Source organism: Alexandromys fortis, unplaced genomic scaffold (genome assembly GCF_014885135.2).
Source record: "Alexandromys fortis isolate MF-2015 unplaced genomic scaffold, M_Fortis_MF-2015_v1.1 scaffold_6, whole genome shotgun sequence".
In the NCBI taxonomy this organism is placed as follows: Eukaryota; Metazoa; Chordata; class Mammalia; order Rodentia; family Cricetidae; genus Alexandromys; species Alexandromys fortis.
In genome coordinates, this window is record NW_026067902.1 from 16280753 (window position 1) to 16307068 (window position 26316).

Here is a 26316-nt window from a genome sequence, read left to right on the forward strand (position 1 = left end):
TGTCACAGTCCCTCCTGCCATTTCTGTGCAGTACAGGTCATACACCATTACTAAGTGCTGTCCACAAGCGAGAGGAAGGGAGCTGAACTCTCCTGAGGAGCAGGGCTGTCACAGAATTTAGGGACATAGCTAGAAGGGAGCTGAACTCTCCTGAGGAGCGGGGCTGTCACAGAACTTAGGGACATACTGAAAATCACCAGTTTCTGCTGTCATCTAAGCACTGTCTCCAGAAGCCAGCAAGACAGGAGTCAAAACAAAACAGAATGCATAACCCAGCCCTCCTCAACGCAGCTTGCAGTAACTGTTTTTGTCTCCACTGTCCTGGAGCATCCACGCTCCTCCTTCCTTGAGGCTGTGTTCACAAGACTCTGATGACTACTCCTAGAAGTTTGAAGCAGAGAGAGGAAAGGAAATCCCCAGTGAGCTCTCTCCTTTGGCTATGACCAGTGTCCTGATTGGTAATAATAGTATAGGTAATAGTCTTCCCTTCCTGCTTTAGGGTGTGTAGTTCAGGTTCCCTTGCTGTCATGACTGCAGCTCTGGGAGAATTGTGTGGAAACTTAGAAAGGAGAGATGACCGTGGAATACAGAAGTAGCCAGTGTGCTCACTCACACATGACTCCAAGGTGTCAACAGTCTCAGAACCAAATGCTTCGTGCGATTTTTATTGTATTTTTGTGACCTGTAATTTGGTAAGATATAAACTGTTTTTACAATACAATCTTTTTGAAAAACCAATAATAATAATAATAATAATACAGTCTTTGTAAACACCAGGAAAGTAGGAGCTTGCAGACCACTACTGGAAGGCTGGAGGTGTAGCTCAGTAGGTAGACCCCTGACCTAACACGCGTGAGGCCCTGGGTTAGATCCCAGGAATCTCCAAAAGGGGAAAAATAGAAGTCAGAAATTTACACCTTAAAAGGAATTTTCTGACTGTTATCTTTAATCTGGTGCCTGGAGGACATTTGAGAATTTGACAAAAGATAAGGAAAAGAAGCTCACACAATTTTGGACAAGGAGCATAGCAGTGAACAACACAGAAGACACATTTGCTGAGAAACAGGAAACATAAGGCAAGCCAGAGAACTACCGACCATCATAGTCTTGTCCTAGTCATTTGACCAAACTAAACAAATTTTTATCAATTTGGCAAAAGAAAAGCTACCAAGAAACCCACTTAGTAAGAAAGCCCTAACTGACGTTTCCCATCGGTCATCCATAACCAAGATCGGACCCGAGATTCCCCAGGCCTGTCTCCAGTGGAGGGAAATTGCGAGCAGTGACACCCAGCCTAGGAGGGGGACCTTTCCGCGACACACCCGAGGGCTCCGAGCGCACGGGACCTCGGAGGCGAGGAGGCGGGGCTAGGAGGAGCGGGGGCGGGGGGCGTCGCGTGGCCACGCCCCCCTGCGCGCCCCCGAGTCGCGGGCAGCCTGCGTGTCCGCGCCGACCCCTCCCTCGTGCCTCACGGGCGGGCGCACGCGCCGCCTCGCGCAGGGGCCCGGAGGAGGCCGGGCCTGTCAGACCCCGCGGCCGGCCTCCCCGAGCGGCGCGAGGCGGGCGGGCGGGCGAGCGCAGCGGCTGGAGCTCGGCCTCGATCCCGGTCCGGGACGCAGCAGCGCGAGCCGCCTGGAAGGGGGGATGCGCGGTGTCGGCGGCGGCGGCCCGGGGTAGCTGAGCGCCGCGGGATCCCGAGCCACCCCGGAGCTGGCGCGCGGTCGGGGCGCGGCGGTCGGAGCGGGTCTCGTTCTTCTCACGATGGGCAGGGACGCGCGGCGCTGCCCTGAGGAGCCCGAGCGCCGGTGAAGGCGGAGCCGCCGGCCCTCTGCGGCCATGGCCGGTCCCGGCGCGTGGAAGCGCCTCAAATCCCTGCTCAGGAAGGACGACGCGCCGCTCTTCTTAAATGACACCAGCGCCTTTGACTTCTCGGACGAGGTGAGCGACGAGGGGCTTTCGCGCTTTAATAAACTTCGAGTCGTGGTGGCCGACGATGACTCGGAAGCCCAGGACAGGCCTGTGAACGGGGCGCACCCGGCCCTCCAGGCCGACGATGACTCCTTATTGGACCAGGACTTACCTTTGACCAACAGTCAGCTGAGTTTGAAGATGGACCCCTGTGACAACTGCAGCAAGCGGCGCGAGCTGCTCAAGCAGAGGAAGGTGAAGACCAGGCTGACCATTGCCGCCGTCCTCTACTTGCTGTTCATGATCGGAGAGCTCGTCGGTGAGTGCTGTCGCCGCCACCCTGGCCCTTGACTTTGTCCAGCTGGTAGCTACGCCTAACTTGAGGTGGGAACTTTGTTTTCAGAAAGCGAGTTAGGTGTGGAGAGACCTGTGCAGGGCTTGAAATGGCCACCCGATTCCAAAGTGCGGTTCCCTGGGCGTCCACAGAGAGCTTGCAGGGATATCTTGTAGTTCCCCCAACAGTGTGCCGTCGCCTGTAGGGTTTAGAATCAAACTTGATTGTGTATCTTGTAACTTCTTTTACAGATTCTGATGGGACACCGGGTTGCTCTCGGAACATCTAAAATGATTCTAACATTGCTTAGAATCCGAATTGTGTACGGTTAAGGGGCATTGCTGAAGACCATCTGTTTTCCCACATGGGGGTTCTGAAAGGGTTAACTTAGAAGGCCAACTTCTTGGGGGATGGCAGAGCCATCTACAATACTAGACTTTCTACAGTTGGCTTGTTTGATCGTTTTATATATCATTTACCTTATATAACCAAAGGCTTTACAGAATTCAATCCTGCCAACTAACTGGAAGTTTATAAGGACAATCCAAGTGAGCTCGAGGGCTCCTCCACAGTTGCGAGAGCTTGTTTTCCTTCTCATTTTTTGATTATTTCAGATAATAATTTCTCACTCTCAGGTTGGTAGTTTAGACCTTATTTTTGCTACCCCATTAGTTTACAGTCACCCCTTCATATCCAAGGTGGATTGGTTCCAGGAGTCCCCTCTACAAACCTGAATCTCAGGATGCCCCATCCAAAGGCACCTTATGTAAAAGTCCCTTGCATAAATGAAGCAGCCTGTTATTTGCATATGGCCTACATAGGCACCCGTCTGTACTTTAAATTATTCGGAAATTAGTTCGACTACAAAATACCATTGTTCTGTATTGTTTAGAGAGCAAGTCTATGCATGGTGAGTCCTGAGGCACTGGTGTTTTTCAGACGTTTTCCATCCATGGTTGGTGGGATCCACGGATGGAGTACTTGCATCTAGAGGGGGCTGATGAACAACTTCTTAGTGACAGCTTAGGAAGTGACATTAACGGGGGAGATGACTCTCTCCCGGTGTCTCTTACAGTGAACTATGACGGCACGAGACCTGGCAACCCAGATTTCCAATGCTTGGGTGGAAGCTGTGTGTAGCGAATCATGTTTGTCCCCTACCTCATGCCATACCATGCTTCCTCAGAGTGAGCTCACCTATGATGACCCTCTTTCTTTTCCTCGGGCCTGCCTTCCTCCTGCCCTTATGCCTTTCATACGAGTTGATCCCCCAATATTTTTCAAACTTTTGTTGACTTCACTGCAAATAAGAAATACACTGTAATAAGAAACATTACACATGCAAACATAGGTACTTGCCTTAGGTATGTGCCTATCCACAGATCTGAGCATAAATATGTGCTGGGCAAACACAAATCTTATAGGCTATATTCTAATGTCGTCAGTTATCTCTCAGCGAAGTCTGCGACCCACTAACTGGCTAGATGTGGCGCATCACCCACCTTCCAGCTTTTTCAAGCCAGTTTACTTCATTTCCATTACATGTGTGTGTGGGGGATGAGTGTGTGCACATGATTGAGTGCAGGTGCCTAGAGGCAGCAGATCCCTGGAGCTGAGTTACAGGTGGCTATGAACTCCCTGTTGTGGGTGCTGGGAACAGAAACAAGAGTAGCAAGTGAGCTAACCACTGAGCTGCCTCTCCAGCCTCTGACCTCAGCTTTTATATCCCTGCCTTTAAGCCCAGATCATCCCTTGGCTAGCTGTTAGTCGTCTCTCATTTCAGAAGACACCTCTGAAAGCCTCGTGTTTGACTGTCTGGAATAAGCCTGTCATTTTCCCACTTTTACTGTATTTACATGCCTTTTATTTGCTGACGTATAAGCCGACTGCCTAATACCTCAAACAGTGAACGATACAAAGCAGACATAGTAAATGAGCTTTTGTTGAATTTTTAATTACAGTTTTAATTTCTCCCATATTGTATGCTGTTTATAATGAATGTTATTCATTATACACACCCATTCTTTCTCACTGGGAACCTTCTTCCCAACACGGGTCCCACTTTCATGTCATTTTAGGGTCTGTGACGCCCTCAGTGACTTGTGAGCACTGGAGAAAAGTTACTTCTGAAGCGTGGGCAGATGATCAGTAAGAACCCCGTGGAGAGAAGTGGCACCCTCTTCCCCAGAAACCATTAGCTGTCAGTAGTCCCTCGGGGAGAGGTGAAACTATGAATTCCTCTCTCTTCCAGATAAAATATTGACAGGCCCAATCTTGCCGCAGTCTTGTTAAGGAATCACGGGGGCACCACGTCCATAAGCACCGCAGCTGTGCCATATGCAGAAGGCATCTTTTGTGGCACATCTCCCCACCCTCCAGCTCTGAACTCTTCCTCCCCTCCTCCACATGTTCCCTAAGCCTCAGAGGAGGCAATATTGATCTTCCATTTAGGGCTAAACACTCTGAATTATTTTTTATGTTAGAGAATTCCAAATGTGTGAACTGTTAATGCAGAAATGGTAAGTTGTAGTCAGAGCGTGATCTCATGACTTCAGCAGATGAAGTTCCAGGGACTTTCTCAGACTCGTGCAACTAAAATATCTTCAGACTCAGTGGTTTTTGAAGCTGATAGTGAGTATCTGAAGTTAGTCATGTTAAACATAATTTTCTCCCTTAAAATTACTCTAGATGTGACTTCTCTTAAGTAAAAATTAATATTTAATTGTCCTGACTTCTCTCTTCCAGAGTCTCTTATTTGGTTAATACTTTCCAATCTGAAACCCAAATATAGAAGAATCTTTTGTCAGTAATACAGAAATAATAGGAACCATAGTGCTCAGAATGTTATCTAGACTTAGATCTAGTGGAGTGCTTATTAAAATATGTCCAGAGAACTTAGAAATAAATCATTTATGTGGGAAGTATGAGCCAATAAAAAATTACGTAAAGATTTGAAAGAAGGGACTTGATTTTGAATCTAGGTTTGCCTCTGACTTGCTCAAGACATTGCAAGGGGTCCCTTCTTTTCTCCCTTCTGTTCAACAGATCCTTTCTGGGTACCTACATGTTAGTTTGCATGCACTGTCCTACATGTTCTGGCTCTGTGATAGAAAGCAAGACTGTTATTATCATAAGTTCTTGTACTAACATAGGAGACAAACATTAAATAGCAAGTGATTAAATTGTAAATTCAGGTATTAAGTTCTATGAAGAAAAAAATAGACATATTACCCAGTGGGATATAGTTTTGGCTTGATAGGAACATTGAAAACCAACAACAAAAAGGATATTAGGAATCATCCAAGCAAGGAAAACAGCATGTGCAAAGGTCCCAAAACTTTCAGTTCTTTTCAGAAACTGAACAACTAGTGTAAGTGGAGTGTAATAAGCATAAAAGAAGGAGGCAGGAGGACCAGATAAACAAGTCCTGATAGACCACATTGAATGAGTGCAGTTTCTGTTCTAAGTACAATTGGAAGCCAGTGAAGGGCTTTACGTAGGAGGGTGACTTTTTACACGATCACCGCGGATGTTCTATGAAGAAAGGAATGGGGGTGCAAAAATGGGAGCGGACTTAGAGAGCTCCTGGTTAGAAACAAACCTGAGCAGATACAGAAAACTGCACAGCTGGAAACAGAATCTCGAGGGAAGGTAGACAGAACTGACTGATCTGGACGTGGGGGTTGAGGAGAGAGCAGGTCCCGAATGATCCTGAGTTTCTCACTTACCAGTTGGATACGTGGGAAACATCATTTATGAAGTGGAAAGAGGGTGCAGAGCAAAACCAGGACATGGACTCAATGACTGTTTAAACATGTTCATTTTCATGCTTCTGCAGACAAGGAGAAATGTCTGGTGGGCTATTAAATACAAACCTGTGCTCCAGAAGACAGGCCAGCACAGTAGATGTTGTCCCCAGAATAGGCAGAGTTACCTGAGAGCCCATGTCTTGAGGACTTTCAACTTTAGAAAGGTAAACAGGCAAACAGATGTCCCAAAATCCAAGGAAATAAACTACATCAGTCCCCCTCCCTTACTGTTCATATCACTATCGTTTTAATCGATTACAACAGCCATATCCAAAGTTATGAAATGGAAAGTTCAAGAACTAAATCACCCATGTTTTAAATTGTTCACTGTTGTAGGTACTAAGATGGAATCTTAGAGTCCTGCTCCATCCTGCCCTGGATGTGAATCATCCCTTTGTCTAATGTATCCACTTGTAACTTTTATTATGGTGTATTCTTGCAGCTGTTCTATCTTATTATTAGTTATTCTCTTAGTTTCTTACTGTCCCTAACTAATAATTTAAACTTTATCATACACATACAAAGTGTTGTATGTGTATGAAAAATATATGTACAGTATTTTGTACTAGACAAGATTCCAAGTGTCCAGTGACAGTCTGGGAATACGTGCCTCAGGGTAGCATGAGGAGGACTATAGTATTTCAAAGAGGAAATAAGAGATTTTCTTAGAGGAAAAAAACTAAGATATCCTGTTGTAAGTAGGTCACTTGTTTGTTCCCGACTGCTCATCCCCAAAATAATCACAAGGAAAACCATATTATTTGCAATACTGTTTGACCAATAGCTTAAGCATATTTCTGGCTACCTCATATCTTAAATTAACCCATCTCCATTAATCTTTGTATCGCCACGTGACTGTGGCTTACCCAGTTAAGTTCCAGAAGCTGTCTCTGGTGGGGCTACATAGCTTCTTACTCTGCCTTCTTCCAACATTCAGTATAGTTTTCCTCGCCTAGTTCAACTCTGCCCTATCAACAGGCCAAGGCAGTTTCTTTATTCACCAATGATATTCACAGCAAACAGAGGGGAATCCCACATCAGTATCCTTTGTACTTAGTATTTTACCTGTTTTTATTGCAACTAAAAACACATAAAGATATATACACTTAACTTTCAGATAAAGAATTGGTATATTTAATTTTGCCCTGTCTTAAAGTATATCTTTAACTGAACTAAAGGGATTTGGCTTGTTGGGGGAAGGGATAGATCCACACAGATGGGAAAATCTAAAGATGAGAAAAATAGCAAAACTCTTGGAAACTGGAAAAGAAATAGAGTTAACTGGCTTAGTACTCTCAAGAAAGTCAACACCAGCTGAGGACCAACCCAGGTTACACTGCAGTAATGTGTCACAAGCTTTGCTGTACATCACAGTCACGAAGAGAACTCGTTAAAACCCAAAGTACTGATCCCACCCTCAGAAGTTCTAATAAGAGAGGCTTGGGATAGGGCAGAGCATAAATGAATGTATGTAGTCTTGCTACTGTGTAGCCCTGGCTGGCCTGGAACTCACTATGTACACCAGGCTAGCTTCACATTCACTGAGATACATTTGCCTCTTATCTCCTGAATGCTGCTGTTAAAGGTTTGCTCCACTGTGTCTGACCAGCGATTGCATTTTTTTGTTTGTTTGTTTGAAACAGGATTACTCTGTGTCACAGTCCTCGCTGTCCTTGAACTAGCTCTTGTAGACCAGGCTGGCCTTGAACTTACAGAGATCCACCTGCCTCTGGCTCCCAAGTGTTAGGATTAAAGGTGTGTGCCACCACTGCCTGACCATCATTTGCTTTTATTGGAACCCAGGGAATCCTGATGCTGCCCCTACAGGACCCAATATAAGACTACTGCACTAGAGCATCCTAAACAGGACAGACCAGACCATGTCAGATGCCTCAAAGCATGTATGTATAAAGAAGGCTAAAATAAGGAAAGCTAATGAAAAACCTGTTTTAAAAACAAGTTATAATCATAATTAGTATCCTGAGATAAGATCCTGTATCTGGAAAAGAAGAGGTTGTTCTGCAAAAGAAATTCAGGGTAAGCTGGCAGTGGTGGCTCATGCCTTTAATCCCAGCACTCGGGAGGCAGAGGCAGGCGGATCTCTGTGAGTTCGAGACCAGCCTGGTCTCCTAGTTCCAGGAGCTAGTTCCAGGACAGGCTCCAAAACCACAGAGAAACCCTGTCTCGAAAAACAAACAAAAAAAAAAAAAGAAAAGAAAGAAATTCAGGGTAAAGGAGGAAAAAAACTGTTGAACAATAAAAGCCTAAAAGGAACTTAAAAACAAACAAAAATCCAAAAACTCATAGAAAATTTAGAAAATGGGCCGGGCAGTGGTGGCACACGCCATTAATCCCAGCACTCGGGAGGCAGAGGCAGGCGTCTACAAGAGCTAGTTCCGGGACGGGCACCAAAGCTGCAGAGAGACCCTGTCTCGAAAAACCAAAAAAAGAAAAAAAGAAATTTAGAAAATGAGGGACGGGCATGGTGGTGCATGTTTTATATCAGTGCTTGGGAGGCAGAGGCAGGCAGATCTCTGAGTTCAAGGCCACCTTGATCTATACAGTGAGTTCCAGGTCAGCCAGGGCTACATAGTAAGACCCTGTCTCCAAAAAGGAAAATGAGTCATTATTCTACTCTCCAATAACAGAATAAAATCAAAAGGCGAGAAAAGAAAGAATATATATGTTAATATATATGCATATATATATTCATCACTTGTGTGGTTGTCCCCCACTTGTCCATGGGGATATATTCCAAGATTCCTAGTAGACACCTGGAATCCTGGAATCACAAATTTCAAACCCTAATGTATATTGTCTTATATTGCCATAACTGAATACTACACATTAGGTAATTTATAAAGCAGAAAAGTTTATTCAACTTGTGTTTTTGAAGACTAGGAAATTCAAAATCTAGAGGCCACATTTGTTGTGTTTTTTTTTTTTTATCATAGTCTCGAAGCAGTATTGAGTCACATGGTAAGGAAGATGTTCCTCATTCAGATCTCTTCTTTCAATAAAGCCACAGTCCTATTAAACTGAGGCCTTCCCCTTAGGGCCTCTCTTAACATTACCTCCCAATGATCAGTGTCGATTTCCAACATCTCAATACCTCGTAACGGAGATGAAACACCAATATGAGTTGTGGTGGAGACATGCACGCTCTTAACAAGCATACACCATACTATTCCTATGCCATTGGTTACAACATATTTTCTAAATAACATTTTTTTGTTCTTCTCTTCAGGGATTGTTATCTGCATTCAAAAACATAAGCTAAGCTAATGTTTACCCTTTGTGTGGAACTCATATTCACTGTATGGAACTCTTCAATGTCATTTTATGTTCAGCTCTTCCTGAATGTTTTCCTGCTTTGTTGCAGTATTCAGATACTGTAGTTATTAACTCACTATAACCATAGAATTACTAAGTTGAACAAAACTTGTCACCCCTCTTTTGTATGCAAAGACACCATTTTATATAAGGTACTTGAACACACACAGATTTTGATACCCACAGGGGTTTCTGGAACCATCCCCATATAAATTGAAAGATGACATATATACTATTTTGCATAAAATTTTAGAATACTTTGATTCAGTTGTATCAGGATAGAAATTTAGCTCACAGTTATGTTTTGTAGGATGTTGTGCATTTCAAGTTTGACTGCTTACATTTTTTAGTTAATCTTCCTTCCCTTTCTCTCAGGTGGATACATCGCAAATAGCCTAGCAATTATGACAGATGCTCTTCATATGCTAACCGACCTTAGTGCCATCATACTCACTTTGCTTGCTTTGTGGCTGTCCTCAAAGTCACCAACCAGAAGATTCACCTTTGGATTTCATCGCCTAGGTATGTAACATAAGTTTCTTTTGGCTTATACTATTGTAATGTAAAGCTACAATGAACTATGACCCCAATTAACTGAAATCTTTAAGATGATAGTGGATTTGAGCAAAGCAAATGAAAATAAATAATGAGACTTATTCACAAAACTGTCTCCATGGAACATCCCAGTCAGGCCTCCCTACACAGTACAGGATTATGCAGTTAGCTACTCATGTCTCCGTGTCTGAAGATGCCAGCATAAGGAAGCTTAGTTCCAGTTTATTGAACCTAGCAGAACCATCTGGGTAACTCTCTAATAAGCATTTGCTGCTGCTTTGTATTTTAAGAATTGCAACTGAAGCCATATTTTAAGCATTTTCATCATATATACAAAATATGGTATGTAACTGACCTTGCATTATATCCATGTAATTTTGAAAATATATTCATATTATTTAATTTAGAAGCTCCTACATAGCTCCAGTTCTTACTATTGCTGAGGTTTTAAACTTGTTACTTACTCTGAAACTACATAAAATAACTGTTTGAACTATTATAGGAAGGACCATATCAATAGATATTTGCATAGAAGCCCCCAAATTAAGAATTTTCTGCTTTGAAAAGCTCAGCACTTGATAATGCACATTAAAGAATTGAGATTAAAAATAACGTTCTTTGGCTTTTTTGGATAAAGAACTAAACACTGGCTATTCTATTGAGATTCTTCATAAGGAAACAAAATGTAGGACTGGAGTTATTAGAAATTAGCACTGTGTCAATGAACCAGATCAGTTGTTATCTGATAGCAGTAAATATCAATATGATTTAATGTAGTTGATTTTTTTAACTCTTTGCTCTTTGGGGGGGGGGTCCCACCACCCAGCTCCCAAATAATTACACGGAGACTTATTCTTTCTTATGAATGCCCGGTCTTAGCTTAGCTTATTTCTAGCCAGCTTTTTTTAACTTAAATTATTCTGTCTACCTTTTGCCGCTGGGTTTTTACCTTTCTCTATTTCTCTATATCTGTTCTTGCCTTTTTACTCCATATCTTCCTGTGTGGCTTAGTGGCTAGCCCCCAGCGTCCTCTTTTCTCTTTTTCTCCTCTGTGCCTGGCAGTCCCACCTGTCCCCCTCCTGGCTAGCTATTGGCCTTTCAGCTCTTTATTAGAACAATTAGGTCTAATAACTTCACAGAGTTAAACAAACACAACATAAGAGACTGCAATGTAGCTTTGCATCATCAACAAATATTCCACAGCATAAACAAATGTAGCACATCTTTAACTAATACTCTACAACAGTTTAATTGTAGTTGTCATCTTAGTTCTGTTGTGTAGATGTTTTCTACTATTAGAGATCACATTTTCTGCAGCTGGAGAGGTCTCTGTTAAGAGCACATACTGCTCTTTTTAAATTTTATTTTATTATATTTTAAATAAAAGTTGTGAGCCATCATATGGGTACTGGGAATTGAACCCAGGTCCTCTGGAAGAGCGGCCAGATCTCTTCATTGCTGTGCCATTGCTCCAACCCTACAGTACTGCTCTTGCAGAAGATTCAGTTCCCAACTATCAGCTGCTTGTCACTTCAGCCCCACGGTGGTCAGCTGCCTCTGATCTCAGCAGTCCTCTGCACTCATTCATATACCCATGTACACACACACAATTACGGTCTGTTGATTATAGCCTTTTTTTTTTTTTTTTTTGACTTTTCAAGACAAGGTTTCTTTGTGTAGTCCTAAGCTGTCCTGTAACTTGCTTTGTAGAGCAGGCTGGCCTTGAACTCAGATTTGCCTGCCTCAGCTTCCTGAGTGCTGGGATTAAAGGCATGTGTTACTACTGCCCAGCTGATTATAACCTTTTAATTGGTATTTTCAAACACCCATGAGAAGAAGCATAGAAACCAATAGCTTTGTTCAAATCTTGGCTGTCTCACTTCCTAACAGGCTGACCTTAGGCAAGTTCCACAACATCTTTGTGCCTCCATTTTCTGTTTGTAAAGGATGCTAATGATAGTGTCTCCCACATAGAGTTATTAAGGGCAGTAAGTGCCTCACTCTTTAGACTGCACTTAGGACAGTGCCCAGCACTTAAAGGAATCACCATTCTTCATTTAGTCAGCTTCATTTCTTCTCTGAAAAAATTAGAATGAATTCAAGGCTGCTGTGTAGCGTGTATGCATGTGTGCAGAAAAGCCAGTAAAGCTCTCTGGAATATCCAGTCTTGAAAATGTTTGGCTAATTTTTATCATAATTTTTTTAAGAATCTACATTCTGTGATAAGACAGAATTTGTGCTTCTTTGTAGAAAAGAAATGCTGAGGGCCAGTGGGAATGGGTGGGAGAGCTGTTACCCTCTTCTCTTGGAGCTGTCACCACAGTCTCTTACAGTGCTACAGTTTTCCTCTTCCTTGTAAAGCTGTGGACGGTGTGAAATCATTCTGGGTTTTCTTTATTTACAGTGAGCTACAGCAGCAGGTTTATGTGAGGAGAGAGAGGGAGGACCGAAGCCTTGTTTCTAGATGTCTGGATTTATTTAATGTGAGCATGTCTCTTTACTCTAAGAGCTAATAAAACTCAGGATTTAATGAAACCACAACGCTGAAAGAAATCTCAAATCCTCAGGAGGAAAAAGAGTCTCTTCCAAGGGGGCCATTCTGAAGACAGTTGTCCCCATCTGCCTGCTTCCTTTCTGGCCCTCTATGAATTACCTTAGGAATTGTCTTTGTTTATATGGCATTTCTTCCAACTCTTCAGGGATTGCACTGATATAAAGACTGTAGTAAGAAGAGCTGTTTACTCTGTAGTAAGCTGAGTAGGGGGATAGAAAGAGTTTGTACATGATATGATCGCTTAAGTCCTCAGCCAATATCAATGGCAAGATGATAGGACAAGTATTGTTCAAAATGTTTGCTGAGCAGAGATCATGGTTAGAGCCAGCCAGATGTGTCTTGAGAAGCATTTGGCTACAGCACTAATTCTATATAGTTTGTTGTTTTATCCCCTGATGCTAGAGGAATAGAAAGAATGCAATTAAAATTTTCCTTTATACAAGCATCCAAAAAAAGCCCTTTACCTAGTTGTGATTCATTTTTAGCAGCTTCCTCCTACCTATGACAAAATCCGTGCCTTTTATTATTCACATCTTACTGCATTTTTAATCACATCCTATGAACTCTTAGAGGAAAAGAACTAGAAGTTCTAGAACTTGCTAGAAATGAGAATTTAAATTGAGGCATGAGAAAGACATGAATGAAGTGGTTAACATTGGTACTGTAGGTGTGGTATACAGAGTGATAAACTTATTGTAAGCTGTGTGACCAGAGACCAACCCAAAACAAGAAAGAGACATCTGGAGTGAGTCATAGTCTAATTGAACTCTTCCTTTTCTCTGGGAAGCAACTTAACCTGTCTTTGTATCTTAGTTAGAGTTTCTATTTCTATGAAGAAACACCATGAACACAGCAACTATTATAAAGGTAAAACATTTAATTGGGTTGGTTTACATTTTCAGAAGTTTTGTCCATTGTCATCATGGTGTGACATGGTGGTGTGCAGGCAGACATGGTCCTGGAGAAGTAGCCAAGTGTCCTACATCTTGACTTGCAGGCAACAGGAAGAGGTCTGAGACACTGAGTTTGATTTGAGCATGTATGAGACCTCAAAGCCTTCCTCCAACAAAGCCACACCTAATAGTGTCACTCCCTTTGGGGACCATTTTCTTTCAAACCACCACATTCCACTCCCTGGCCCCCAAAGGCTTGTAGCCATATCATAACACAAAAAGGCATTCATATCAACTTCAAAAGCCCCATAGTCTATCACAGTCTCAACCATGTTTTAAAGTCCAAAGTTTAAAGTCTTTATTCTCTTAACTATAATCCCCTATAAAAATCAAAATAAAAAAGCAGTTCACATTTAATGGCACAGGATATACATTACCATTCCAAAACATAGGGAAGGGAGCATAGTGAGGAAACACTGGATCAAAACAAGACTGAAAACCAGCTGGGCAAACTCTAGATGATGTGGGATTCCCCTCTGTATGCTGTAAATATCATTGGTTAATAAAGGAACTGCTTTGGACCTATAGCAGAGCTATAGGGGAACAGAGCTAGGCGGGGAAAACTAACTGGATGCTGGGAGGAGGAAGGCAGCGTCAGAGAGAAGCCACATAACCTCACCGGAGACAGACACCGAACTTTAGCTGGTAAGCCACAGCCATGTGGCGGTACACAGAATAGAAATGGGTTAAATTAATATGTAAGAGTTAGCCAATAAGAAGCTAGAGCTAATGGGCCAAGCAGTGATTTAATTAATACAGTTTTTATGTGATTATTTCAGGGCTAAACGGCCAGGAACTAACTAGTGGTACCCTCCAACATCCAGACTCTACATCTCCTTGTCAAAATGCTCTTCAGATCTCCAATTCCTTTCAGCTTTGTCGTCTGCAACATACTTCTTTCTCTCGAGTTGGTTCTATTCCCTGTTAGCAGCTCTCCTAGGCAGGTATCCCACAACTCTGGAATCTCTTAACATCTTGAGGCCTCCAAGACAGTCCAACTTCAACTTCACAGCTTCACACAATGACCTCCCTGGGCCTCCAGTTCAGTGACACCCCTGACAGATGCTTGGCCTCGGTGGCTTTCTTTAGTCACAGTTAGGTTTTATAACCCTTTCTTCAGTCCTTGACTCTAAGGTCAGAACCATACGGCCAAAGCTACCAAGTTCTGCTGCTTGCTGGAGCTGGAGCATGGCCCCCTTGTTCAATTACATCTTCACCAGCTTTCTGTTTTTCACCTCCACTGCCTAAGCTTGACTGTCCTGAAACTGGATCTGTAGACTAGGCTGTCCTCAGACTCAAAGATCTGCCTGCCTCTGCTTCTCGCTAGTGCTGGGATTAAAGGTGTGGCCACCACTGCCAGGCTCCAGGCTTCTCTTTAGTTTTTCACAAGGTGGAAGCTTAGCTGAGTGGGTCCTTCCCTGAGACCACCACTCCCTTTATTCCATTTCTTAATCGGTTTATCTCCTTGAACACAGAATTTAGCTCTATTCCACTTTATCCTCAAATATTTTTTTCCTTGTTTAGCCTGCTCCTTTTCATTATATATCTTATTTAGAGTTAATACTAGTAACAACAGAATCTGTACTGGGCTCTTTTGAGATTTCCACTGCCAATGGAATTAATCCAAAATTCTTCATTTTAGCCTCAGACAAACTTTTTGAATATGGGCAAAAAAGCAGCCACATTCTTCGCCAAAGTATCACAAGAATAATTTCTAGGCAACATACTAAAGTTATTCTCCTCTGAAATCTCTTGATCCAGCCCTCACAGTTCAAATCACACTCAGCACCACAGTCTTCTGTGCTACTACTGGTATGGTCCATTAAGCAGCACTTAAAGTGTTCAACTGCTTTTCTAATCCACAGTCCCGAAGTCCATATTCCTTCAAACAAAAGTATGGTCAGGCTCATCACAGCAGTACCCCAGTCCCTGGTCCCAACTTCTGTCTTAGGGTTTCTGTTGCTGTGGAGAGACACCATGATCATGGAAACTTTTATAAAAGGAAATCACTTACATTTTCAGAGGTTTAGTTCATTATCTTCATGGTGTGACTTGGTGGTGTGCAGGCAGACGTGGTGCTAGAGAAGTAGCTCAGTGTCCTACATCTTGACTTGCAGGCAACAGGAAGTAATCTGAGACACTAGGTGGTGTGTCTTAAGCATATATGAGACCTCAAAGCCCACCTCTACAGTGACACATTTCCTCCAACAAAGCTGCTCCCACTCCAGTAAAGCTACATCTCCTAATAGTGACACTCGCTTTGGGGGATTATTTTCTTTCAAAACACTGCAATTTGCATCTTGTCACTTTATTTATTTTATTTATTTATTTATTAAAGATTTCTGACTCTTCCCCGCCACCGCCTCCCATTTCCCTCCCCCTCCCCCAATCAAGTCCCCCTCCCTCATTAGCCCAAAGAGCAATCAAGTTTCCCACTTTCTCTTCTATGAGGTTCAGTGTGGTTGGTTTTATGTTGAGATCTTTGATCCATTTGGATTTGAGTTTTGTGCATGGTGATAGGCATGGATCTATTTTCATTCTTGTACATGTTGATATCCAGTTATGCCAGCACCATTTGTTGAATATGCTTTCTTTTTTTCCATTTTGCTCAATCATACCACAAGGACATGTGCTCAACTATGTTCACATCAGCATTATTTGTAATAGCCAGAACCTGGAAACAACCTAGATGCCCCTCAACTGAAGAATGGATAAAGAAAATGTGGTACACTTATACAATTGAGTACTACACAGCAGAAAAAATAATGGCATCTTTTCTTTTTCTGGTTTTTTGAGATAGAGTTTCTCTGTAGTTTTGGAGCCTGTCCTGGAACTAGCTCTTGTAGACCAGGCTGTCCTCGAACTCTCAGAGACCCACCTGCCTCTGCCTCCTGAGTGCTGGGATTAAAGGCATGCACCACTACCACCAAGCTGACATCTTGAAATTTGCAGGCAGATGGATGGATCTAGAAAAAATAACTATTAGGTGAGGTAACCCAGACCCAGAAAGACAAATATTATATGTATTCACTCATAAGTGACTTTTAGACATTAAGCAAAGGAAAACCAACCTACAGGCCACAACCCCAGAAAAACTAGACAACAAAGAGGACCCTAAGAAAGACATACATGGATCTACATAGGAAGGTGAAAAAGACAAGATCTCCTGAGTAAATTGGGAGGTCACAGGATGGGGTAGAAGGGGAAAGGGGATGAAGGGAGGGAAATGGAGAAAAATGTATAGCTCAATAAAAAATATTTTAATGAGTTAACTAAAAAGCAAACACATGCAATAATGTAAATAAATCAAATAATAAAAAGCTAACCATTTAATATTTACATTAATATTCTTGCTAACTTTAGAAATTATCAGACTTAAATTTATTTGCCAACTTAACAAGGATATAAGAATTTTGAGGGGCAGGAGAGATTGCTAAGTGATTAAGAGCACTGGCTGCTTCTCTTCCAGAGAACCCAGAACCCAAGCGCTCACATGGTACCCACAGCTGTCTATAGCTCCAGTCACAGGCTCCCATGTTCTCTTCTGGCCTCTGAGGGCACCAAACATACACATGACACACTGACATCCATGCAGGCCAAACACCCATACAAAGTAATAAAATACAATTTTCTTTTATTACATTTGTTATTGAGAATTTTTCCATTTCTTTCTATGACAAATTACTCTTTAGTTTCTTACTTCTTTTAAAAATTTTTTTTCTTACCCAATCTTTTCTTTTAAGTTATTTATTTTGTTGTTGTGCTGTTGAGACCAGCTCTCCTATATCGCAGGCTGGCCACAGACTCAGTATGTAACTGGGGATAATGACCTTGAGTTTCCCATCCATTGACCTTACCTCATGAGTAATGGGATTACAGATGCACCAGCAGACCTGAATGAAGCCAGAAGTTGGCCCAGGGCTGTGTGCATGCCAAGCTACCTCACATGCCTCTTGTTATGCTGTTAAGTTGTCTGTGGTCATATTTCCATTATTTTTCTAGTCTACGGCCATACCACCCCGAACACGCCTGATCTCGTCTGATCTATTATTTTTCCTATTTCAGTTTTACCTTGTGAATAGCCTGTAAATATACATAATTTGATAGAGGATGGAAATGAATTAGTTAAGGGTCTAGACAATTCAAGTTGTGAAATACTTAAAAATGTTTTATGACAAAAATAACATAGTGTTGTAAGTAAAAAACTGAGCATTGTTTAGTTGGTATGCAGTGTAACAGCTGTGCTAAAGATACATGTGTTTTCCATCTTCCCTTCTAGAGGTTTTGTCAGCTATGATCAGTGTGATGTTGGTGTATGTACTTATGGGATTCCTCTTATATGAAGCTGTGCAGAGAACAATCCATATGAACTATGAAATAAACGGTGACATCATGCTCATCACCGCAGCTGTTGGAGTTGCAGTTAATGTCATGTAAGCACAGTGTTTTCTCACATGCTGTAAGTGAAAAGACGATTGCATATGCATGCATTCAGGCATAAAATAGTTTCATATTCAAAATATAGTACATCAGTTTTATTTATAAGTATAATAAAATGGAGCGTGCTAAACTCATTAACTTGCCCATGTGTTTAACACTAAGGAATTTAATTATAGCCAAGTATGTTGTTTAATATTTAATAATCTTACATTAGCTACATTTTAAGTTTTTTGCATATATTTTATTTGTGTGCACATGCTATTGTGTACACATAGAGGTCAGAGGACAGCTTATAGGAGACATTTCTCTCTTTTGACCATGTAGGTTACAGGAATCAAGCTCAGGCTGTCAAACTTAGCAACAGGCACATTTACCTGCTGAGTGTTAGCTAGCTTTTAGAATCATTTTTCTTCCTCAAACTACTGAAATATGTTATATACTTAGTCATTTAGAGCAGAAGTTAGCAGACTTTCTTTAGAGAATAGACGGGGTTATAGGCGGAGCTTAGTGATAGAGCCCTCCCTAGCATACCTGAGGCCCTGGGTTGATTCCCACACTTCTAAAACAACAAAGAGCCTAGTTAGTGAGTCTTTGAGAGCTACACGTGTAAAGCGATGGAACCCTGATGTTAACAAAGGCAGCCATGTTCACTGTGTGAATACATTTGCCTGTATTCTAATAGAACTTCATCTTTAAAAAACATAGCCAAATACGGTCTAGTGGCCTTAGTTTACAAATCACTGTCTCATGGCTTCTATTCAAATTTAGAATAAAGATCAGAAGTCCCTACAACCACCTTTTAAAATAAAACCCTGTGCAGCCCCCCATTTGCCTTAGCACTTCTTACTTTCCTTATTTTGGCCACAGTGCCATCCTTTTCTCAAGTGCATGGAGTGCATTTTCATTTTAAGCCTTTGCCTGCTGTTCTTCCTAGAATACGCATCCACCATCTGCTCAAAGGATTCTGAGAGAGCTCTTCTGTGCCACCCCACCCACCTACCCCATCACCTGGCCCTCATCTTCCATACTTGTACAAAGCTGTATACATTCCAAAGCATTTCACATTAACTGGCTGTGTGCTTGCACTTCTGACGTCCCATGCAGATCATAAGCTCCATGAACCTACAACAAATTTTCTGTGTAGCAGTTGCTTTCATCCTTCTTAAATGACTGTTCTGCATTGCTCCATTACTGTCTGAGTAGTAATAGATGTTCTCTCAATAATTTCAGAGAAATAATATGTTTTCTTTCATTTTTAACAGAATGGGGTTTCTGTTGAACCAGTCCGGTCACCACCATTCCCACTCCCATTCCCACTCCCTGCCTTCAAATTCTCCGACCATGGTATCTAGTGGACACAGCCATGGGCAGGACAGCTTGGCAGTGAGAGCTGCATTTGTACATGCCCTGGGTGATTTGGTACAGAGTGTTGGTGTGCTTATAGCTGCATACATCATAAGATTCAAGGTAAAATGGTGTGCTTTCTACTTCAAACGTGCCTAATGGTTAGTTTAAAAGCTAGTTGTCCTTTATCAGTGTACTGGACACTAATGCCTTTCTATTTATTTTTCACTGGTGTCAGATTAATTGGCCATCAGTATAGTTACTTACTGTCAGTAGCACAATGATGTCACCTTACTAGCTGATTTACCCGTAGTGGGCTTTGATAACACCGTCACTAAAGCTCGCTGTTAACCCTTGTCACCAAACCACTGCATGAGCTGTACGCTGAGGTTCTCATGAGTATTTCAATCCAGATGGCTGATACAGTTCTTTCCAGCTTCAGTATGTTATGCTTCTGAGTTCAGAATGCAGAGAAGGCACAGAGGAGAATAGACAGAATGACCAAACTTCCAGAAAAGGCATGCGAGGCAAACCATTGGAAAAATCTTAAGAGTGAGGATGTTTCTCAGGTAGTGTCCAAGTTTTAAAAGTGTTTTCCAATCCTGTTAAAGGAAGATAAAGAACAGGGCTGTGTGCCTTGCTTACTTTATAGTGTTTTAATGTCAGTCTCTGTTTGCCTTTTAGCCAGAATACAAGATTGCTGATCCCATCTGTACATATATATTTTCATTACTTGTGGCTTTCACAACGTTCCGCATCATATGGGACACAGTAGTGATAATACTGGAAGGTAAGCACTCATTAGCGTCCCACTGTGGATTTACCCCTCCCTAGTGGAGATCCAGCTAGGGGATTGCTCTGGATAGGAGCCATGTCTGGTGTTTTACTGATACTCTCTTGTACATAGCAAACAAGAAGCAGTGCAGTCCATGGGCCATGCACTTGACCCTTTCAGGGTAAAGCAGACAGTTGAGTGAGTTGACATTTACAAACAGAAAAAAGTATGTAAACCTGTATACATGACATTCAGTGCCATGCTAGGATAAAGTGCAGCTTCTGATTCTTAATGCAGTTGTACCTTGTGGTTTATTTAATTCCTTCATGTTATTTAATTTGTGACTTTGTTATAGTTTTTGACATTCTTGTCTTACTGAAAGCATGTCTAAGCATGAAGAGAAAAGTTCTCAGCAATAATTTATCATTATTAACTGTTCCTAAGCTGGGCAGAGTAGCACATGTCTGTAATCCCAGCACTCAGGACTCAGAGGAAAGTAGATCTCTGTGAGTTGAAGGTCAAGCTGATCTACCTAACTTATTAAGGTTAAGCTAAATATTGTAAATTGATTGCTACTCCACTGTAGTGAGAATTAACATTTTTAAAGTATTTATTGATTCTTGTATATTTCCTATATTTTTATAAGAATGTCTATAATTTATTTTAAAGTGTAAACAAAGCTTAAAATTCATTGGAATTAAATTTGGCAAAACCATTTGTTTTCTTTAAATGTAATATAAGATTTCCTACCAAAGTAAACTTACAAATTATATATTCCAAACTAATAGGTGTACCAAGCCACTTGAATGTAGATTATATCAAAGAGTCGCTGATGAAAATAGAAGATGTCTATTCTGTGGAAGACTTGAATATCTGGTCTCTCACTTCGGGGAAATCCACTGCCATAGTTCACATGCAGCTAAGTATGTTGCTGGAGGGATTCAAAGGTGTCTGATTTTGGAACCAACATCTGAGCTTGTCATGTGTCTGAAGACTTTTCTGATAAAAAGACTTAGTGGAGAGTGAGGCTCTTCAAAAGATGAATTACAGGTCCAAAGGGCATGGGAAGATAGCTCGGGGTAGAGCACATGCATGTGTTCAATTCCCAGAACTCCAAATAAAGAAATAGTAGCATTTATTTTTTTGTAATTCTTTGAGAGAAGATATTACAAATTGATATCTACCTGCATTTAAAGATATTACATACTTTTGCTGTGCCATCTTTTATACAATAAAAACCACACTCTTGTTTAAATCATTTCAGAGACTGATGGCTTTTTAAAATCAAAATAATATATGCATTTGGTTCTTTCTTAAGGATCATAAGGTCCTTAAACAAGAGGCTTGTATTCAGCATTCTCTCTATTGAGCATGGAAAGACTGAGACCGTGGGAAGCCATTCTGGGCTATGTATGACTTCTACAGCAGACGGGATTAGAGAGGGGGCATCAGACTGATGAGCATATGGTTGCAGTATACTGTTGTTTCTTCTCTGAATCTTGCTTACTAATAATATAGCAGTGTACAATATATAATGTGATATTTTCTTGATATTGCAGTTCCTGGAAGTTCATCTAAGTGGGAAGAAGTACAGTCCAAAGCTAAGCATTTATTACTGAACACATTTGGCATGTATAAATGCACTATTCAGCTCCAGAGCTACAGACAAGAAATGAACAGAACTTGTGCAAATTGTCAGAGTTCCAGTACCTGATTCTATGTACTTGGGGTCTACAGCCTTATTTATCCTACAGTCACAGACTTGAGAGCAATAAACGTATATTAATGGAGTCCCTGACAGCTGTGTACATGTCAAGCACCGGTCTCACAAAAACAGTCCCTTCGATCTGACTGATAATTGCATGATTTTCGGGTGAAGTTTCCAAAGTACTGTTTACAGAGTAAGCTGTAGCTCTGCAGATACCTCATAGAAGACCGTTCAAGACCGTACTTCATTCATTTGACAAAATACCCAAGATGCACAGGAAGACTCAGAATTCAGTATTCTCTTCTAAAACTACTTTTTACAGGCCTATCGTATGAAGTCAGTGCTAGCAAACTCAGTGTTGATTATTTGGGATTTTTGTGTCTGTGTAATCTTGGCATCTAGTTTCTGGAATTGTGTTCTCTTTTTATAAAAATCAGCCCTCAGCAGATTTCAGAAAGTAATAATACCCAGAAAATGGAATAAGCATGTATTCCTAAGTGTTTCAGAACTGTTTTATTTCACAAATAACTCTTGATATTTGTTAGTCACAATTTATAAGCAAATTTTCCAGATCTTACTGGGTTTTGAATCTCAATGTTTTGATTATTTGTAATCGTACCAGAAATATTCACATAATGTGGTCACTATCATTGAATTATTTAGGAAATTTTTAATATAGCTCTGAATAACAGACATTAGATTTAACCTTAAATCACCTTACCATATGATGATCTAAACCAGAGGAGCAAGTAGTGGGGTGTGAAGGTTTGCATTTCTGTCTTCCCTGCAAATCACTCTGTGCTTTATGTAGAATTGTCTTACGAACAGTAAGAGACAAAGCTCCCCTTTAAAGAACTGCCAGCATTGTTAGTAATCGTTTGCTTGGTACCCTGTTCTCATGTGTACACCAGGTCATCTGTATGCATCTTTCAGTGACCAATAGAGTACCTGAGTTTATTAATGCCCACCATGCAGAGTACCCTGTTACTCCAGAGAGAATTTCTGTTTTATGATATGGGTTAGGGGGTTCTCTGTGCATTACAGAAACCCCCAAAGTACAATCTTGAAGTTTTATAATAGTGCCATAGTATAAAAATACAGAGGGGTTGGGTGGAGAAAATACTCTGAGAAAACAGAAAGTAAAGGGTTTTGTTTTTATTCTTGTTTTTTTTTCTTGTCATGTATGTGCGTGCACAAAAACAAACTGAAATAAGGATGGATATTAAAGCTATGTCTAGGGAAGAAGCATAAATATTTCCAAGCTTAAGGAAACATGATTGGCAGAAGTTTGTTAAAGAGAGAGTCATGAATATTCATATTTCATTTCCAACAGTTGTTTTGAGACAATCTCTTTCCAGCATAGACACATCATATGGTCCTTGGCTCGTCAGAGAATCAGAGTAGAGTAACAGTGTCCCAAACAAGTTGTGAATTGAAATCCTAGAAACCCAAATGATGTGTAAATGAAGACTGGGAAACAGGTATTATCTTCTTACTTCAGACTTTCCCTACGTGTAAAACTAAAATAAGGAAATCCGGATTTACCCATTGGAAATTGATAGTATCAAAAAATAGCTGTTGTTACCTAATAAAACCCAGTAGCATTTGCTGAATTCAAAGTTTATTTTGAAAAAAAAAAAGAGGAAAGTTAACTTTGTTGAATTTTTATTGTGAGTCCATTTATAAATGTTTAAATTTCAAAATTTTTAGACAATAAACTAAATGAAACAGTGATAACCATATGAATAAGTAGCAGGCATTTAAGTGGCTGCCTGGGCATGTGTGACCTTTAGGTATCTAGGAAAGAAAGGGAAAATGTACATTTTGTACTTAACATTTCCCATACCATGAGTTTATTTCTTATAGGCATCCTTTATCACAATGTGGGCATATCTATATTTTCATAGTGACTTGTTCCTTAAGTTATTTGATAAGACAGCCTAAAAATCTATTTGAATATTGAAAGGGTTTTTTTTTTTTTCAAAATATAGAAACACTGAACACTTGGGAATCTCAACTATCCTGTTCTACTTAAAGTGGGTGTGCCTGAAGTCTCTGTGCTTTATTATTGCAGCAAGAGCTAGGCCTTGTACTTTACTGCTTCCACATGATGGAGAACTGGTAGGTTTTACTTTTTAACTTGTCAGTACCCCCAGAGGAGGACATTAACTCAGCAGTTACTCCAGGGACTACACAGCTGTGGGGTTTGGGCTGTCCTTCTCAGCTGAGCTGTGGAAGCTCTTTGCTCTGTGAAACGAGGGTCTGAATTGGAGAGATGTGGTGCTGGTTTTGCACTGGGAAACATCACAACATAAAAACTTGGCAGTTCTCCACTGCAATACATCTACCGAATATTTGCAGATAATCAGTTACATTAATCTGTGTTTCACAACGCTGGCCCCCTACCGTCTTTTGTTTTACTAATTTTACTATTACAATTTACTGTTGTCTGACTAATGATCTTGTTGTCTTAACAAGATTAACGAGAATGCAGTGAATAAGACATACTTGATAGTCAGAACCTGAAGAATTGTGAGTCTTACATACAGCTGTATTGTTTCCATGGCTACAGGTCCTGATGTGAGCAGAGATCTTCATAGCTCCCATCAGCACTGTTTGCTGGATCACTGGATTTCTTAGTTTACCGTATTTCTTTTCAGTTTGGGGTTGGGGCTTTACTTCTCTAAAGTGTTTCCTGATTATGAATTCTTTAGCCGAGGAGGTTCACCTGTCAATATTTGTCTTTAGGTGATCCTTCCCAGAATGGACACAGGCAAGATCATGTAGATAACACCGCTTCTCTCTCATTTTTCAGAGAGAGCTTTCCAAGTGAGAAAGGTTTTATAACAGCAGATCATCCCCTGCCTAGATTTCTGCACGCTGAACTTAGTAGAACATATGAGACAGAAATAGACTGAGAGCCACTGGGAAGGACTTCGGGTTTCTCAAAATGCCAGTCAGCACTCTTGGAGATTTTGACTCTGAAGCACGCAGTTCAACTGCATTTGGCTTTATGTATTTATGATCCTTGGTTTGTCATCATAAGATGCTTTTACGGAATCTGAACCCTTTTCAAGTACAGTTTTAGGCAGTTTTGCTGTTGACCACCTTGTGTATAGCCAGAGTTATAGAATTTGTCCCTACATACGAGATGAGTTCATCTGGTCTTAGTTATACATGAACAGTGACATCTCGCTGGATACTGTGCTGAGGGAAGCAAGTCTGACCTCCAGGTGCCGCCTAATGTCTCTGCAGCCAGAGCACCATTGCACACTCCAGCTCCAGGGCTGTCAGATGGGTCCTGCGGGCTTGCCTTTCAGATTTGATTTGGCAGTTAGATACATTGTGATGTTAGTGGGCGCTGCAGACTGGAAAGAAGAAACGAGATTCCTCAGTGTTACAGGGTCTCCGTTTATCAAGCCAGCCACTGAGTTCTTGGTTTCAAAAGGTTTGTGGGAAACCAACAGTCATTTTCTGGTTTTTGTTAAGATTGGTAAACGTTTTTGGAGACTTTGACAGCTAAATCCATGACAGTGTCAATTTAAATAGTGCCATCAAGAATATTCTGGAATAAATGCAGCACAAAGCTGAAATGTGCCAGTCTGTCCCTTTTCTACCTAGAAAAGACCTTGTATTTGGAAAGTGTCTGCCTCTCTAAATATGTGACTAAATAAGCCATATCACGGTTTAAGAAATTGTATATACTTTCCTGTACACCCCTCCAAAAACCAAGTATTTTGCATATGATTGATTTTAGAAAGATTTTGAAGTTGGAGTTTATCTGTGTAATGAAGATCAGGTTCTTTGTATATGTACTGTATTTGCCATTTTCAAATGAAATTTCCTATATGATTATTAAAGTGTTGTTTTGCCTTGTGGTTTATTAAAAACGAGATGTACAGTGCCCTAAACCTTTGCTATTTTCATTGATTAATTAATGGTACAAGGCCTTAAAGCATACCGTCTAGCTTTGTAGTCTCAAAGTGCAATGCACTCTTAAGTATTTAAGAAGTAAACCATTTGTTTGTAAATTGTCTAGATAAGACAGGATATTAAAGAACCCTTTTCTTCTGGTGCCAATCACCTGTAATGCCCTCCATTAACAGAAACCGGCAAAGGGGGCAGAAACTACACGAAAGTCAGATGAGTAGTGTGAAGAAGCCCTGAGCAGCATAATAAGCCTCTCCAGTGTTTGGGGCCAGCTATAAACCCTCCCTGGCCAGGCCTTGCCTGCGTGGGGTTTGCATCTCTAAATGTTATTAGTCAGTGCAATAGTTCATGATGTGAAGATCTCTAAGTTCCAGTGGCCATCATGTTCCTGTGAAAATGGGTCCTTACGCAGCTACACCCACGGCTGCTCTCACGCTACAGCGGCAGAGGTGAGTGGCCGTGATAACACTAAACTTTTACTGTGGGAACTTTGTAGGAAAAGTTAGCCATGTCCTGGGGTAGACTGCTGTCCTTTTGAGGCGCCCACTTGGAAGTTTATGGAGTTGGTGAAACTGGAGCATCTTTCACGGCTATGTCTTTCCTTGACTTTGTCTTTATTCCCTTTTGGGTCTGAGGCAGAAATATGCACATAGCATCTCAGTGATCTTTCCAA

At 41.2% G+C, this 26316-nt stretch overlaps 2 protein-coding genes across 2 annotated transcripts; one reads left to right on the plus strand and one right to left on the minus strand.

The window, feature by feature from the left end:
- Positions 1-1215: 1215 nt before the first annotated feature.
- On the minus strand, positions 1216-1838 carry LOC126495015 (atherin-like). Its single transcript, XM_050132629.1, has 2 exons — positions 1826-1838; positions 1216-1781 (listed from the first exon to the last, which is right to left on the minus strand). Exons 1-2 carry the CDS (start codon positions 1836-1838, stop codon positions 1216-1218), a joined length of 579 nt encoding a protein of 192 aa, XP_049988586.1.
- Slc30a4 (solute carrier family 30 member 4) lies at positions 1429-25624 on the plus strand. The gene is made up of 7 exons (XM_050134187.1): positions 1429-2227; positions 9760-9906; positions 17726-17879; positions 19149-19353; positions 19915-20020; positions 20794-20928; positions 21565-25624. The coding sequence occupies exons 1-7, from the start codon at positions 1837-1839 to the stop codon at positions 21717-21719; spliced, it is 1293 nt and encodes a 430-aa protein (XP_049990144.1). The 5' UTR covers positions 1429-1836; the 3' UTR covers positions 21720-25624.
- Positions 25625-26316: the final 692 nt, after the last annotated feature.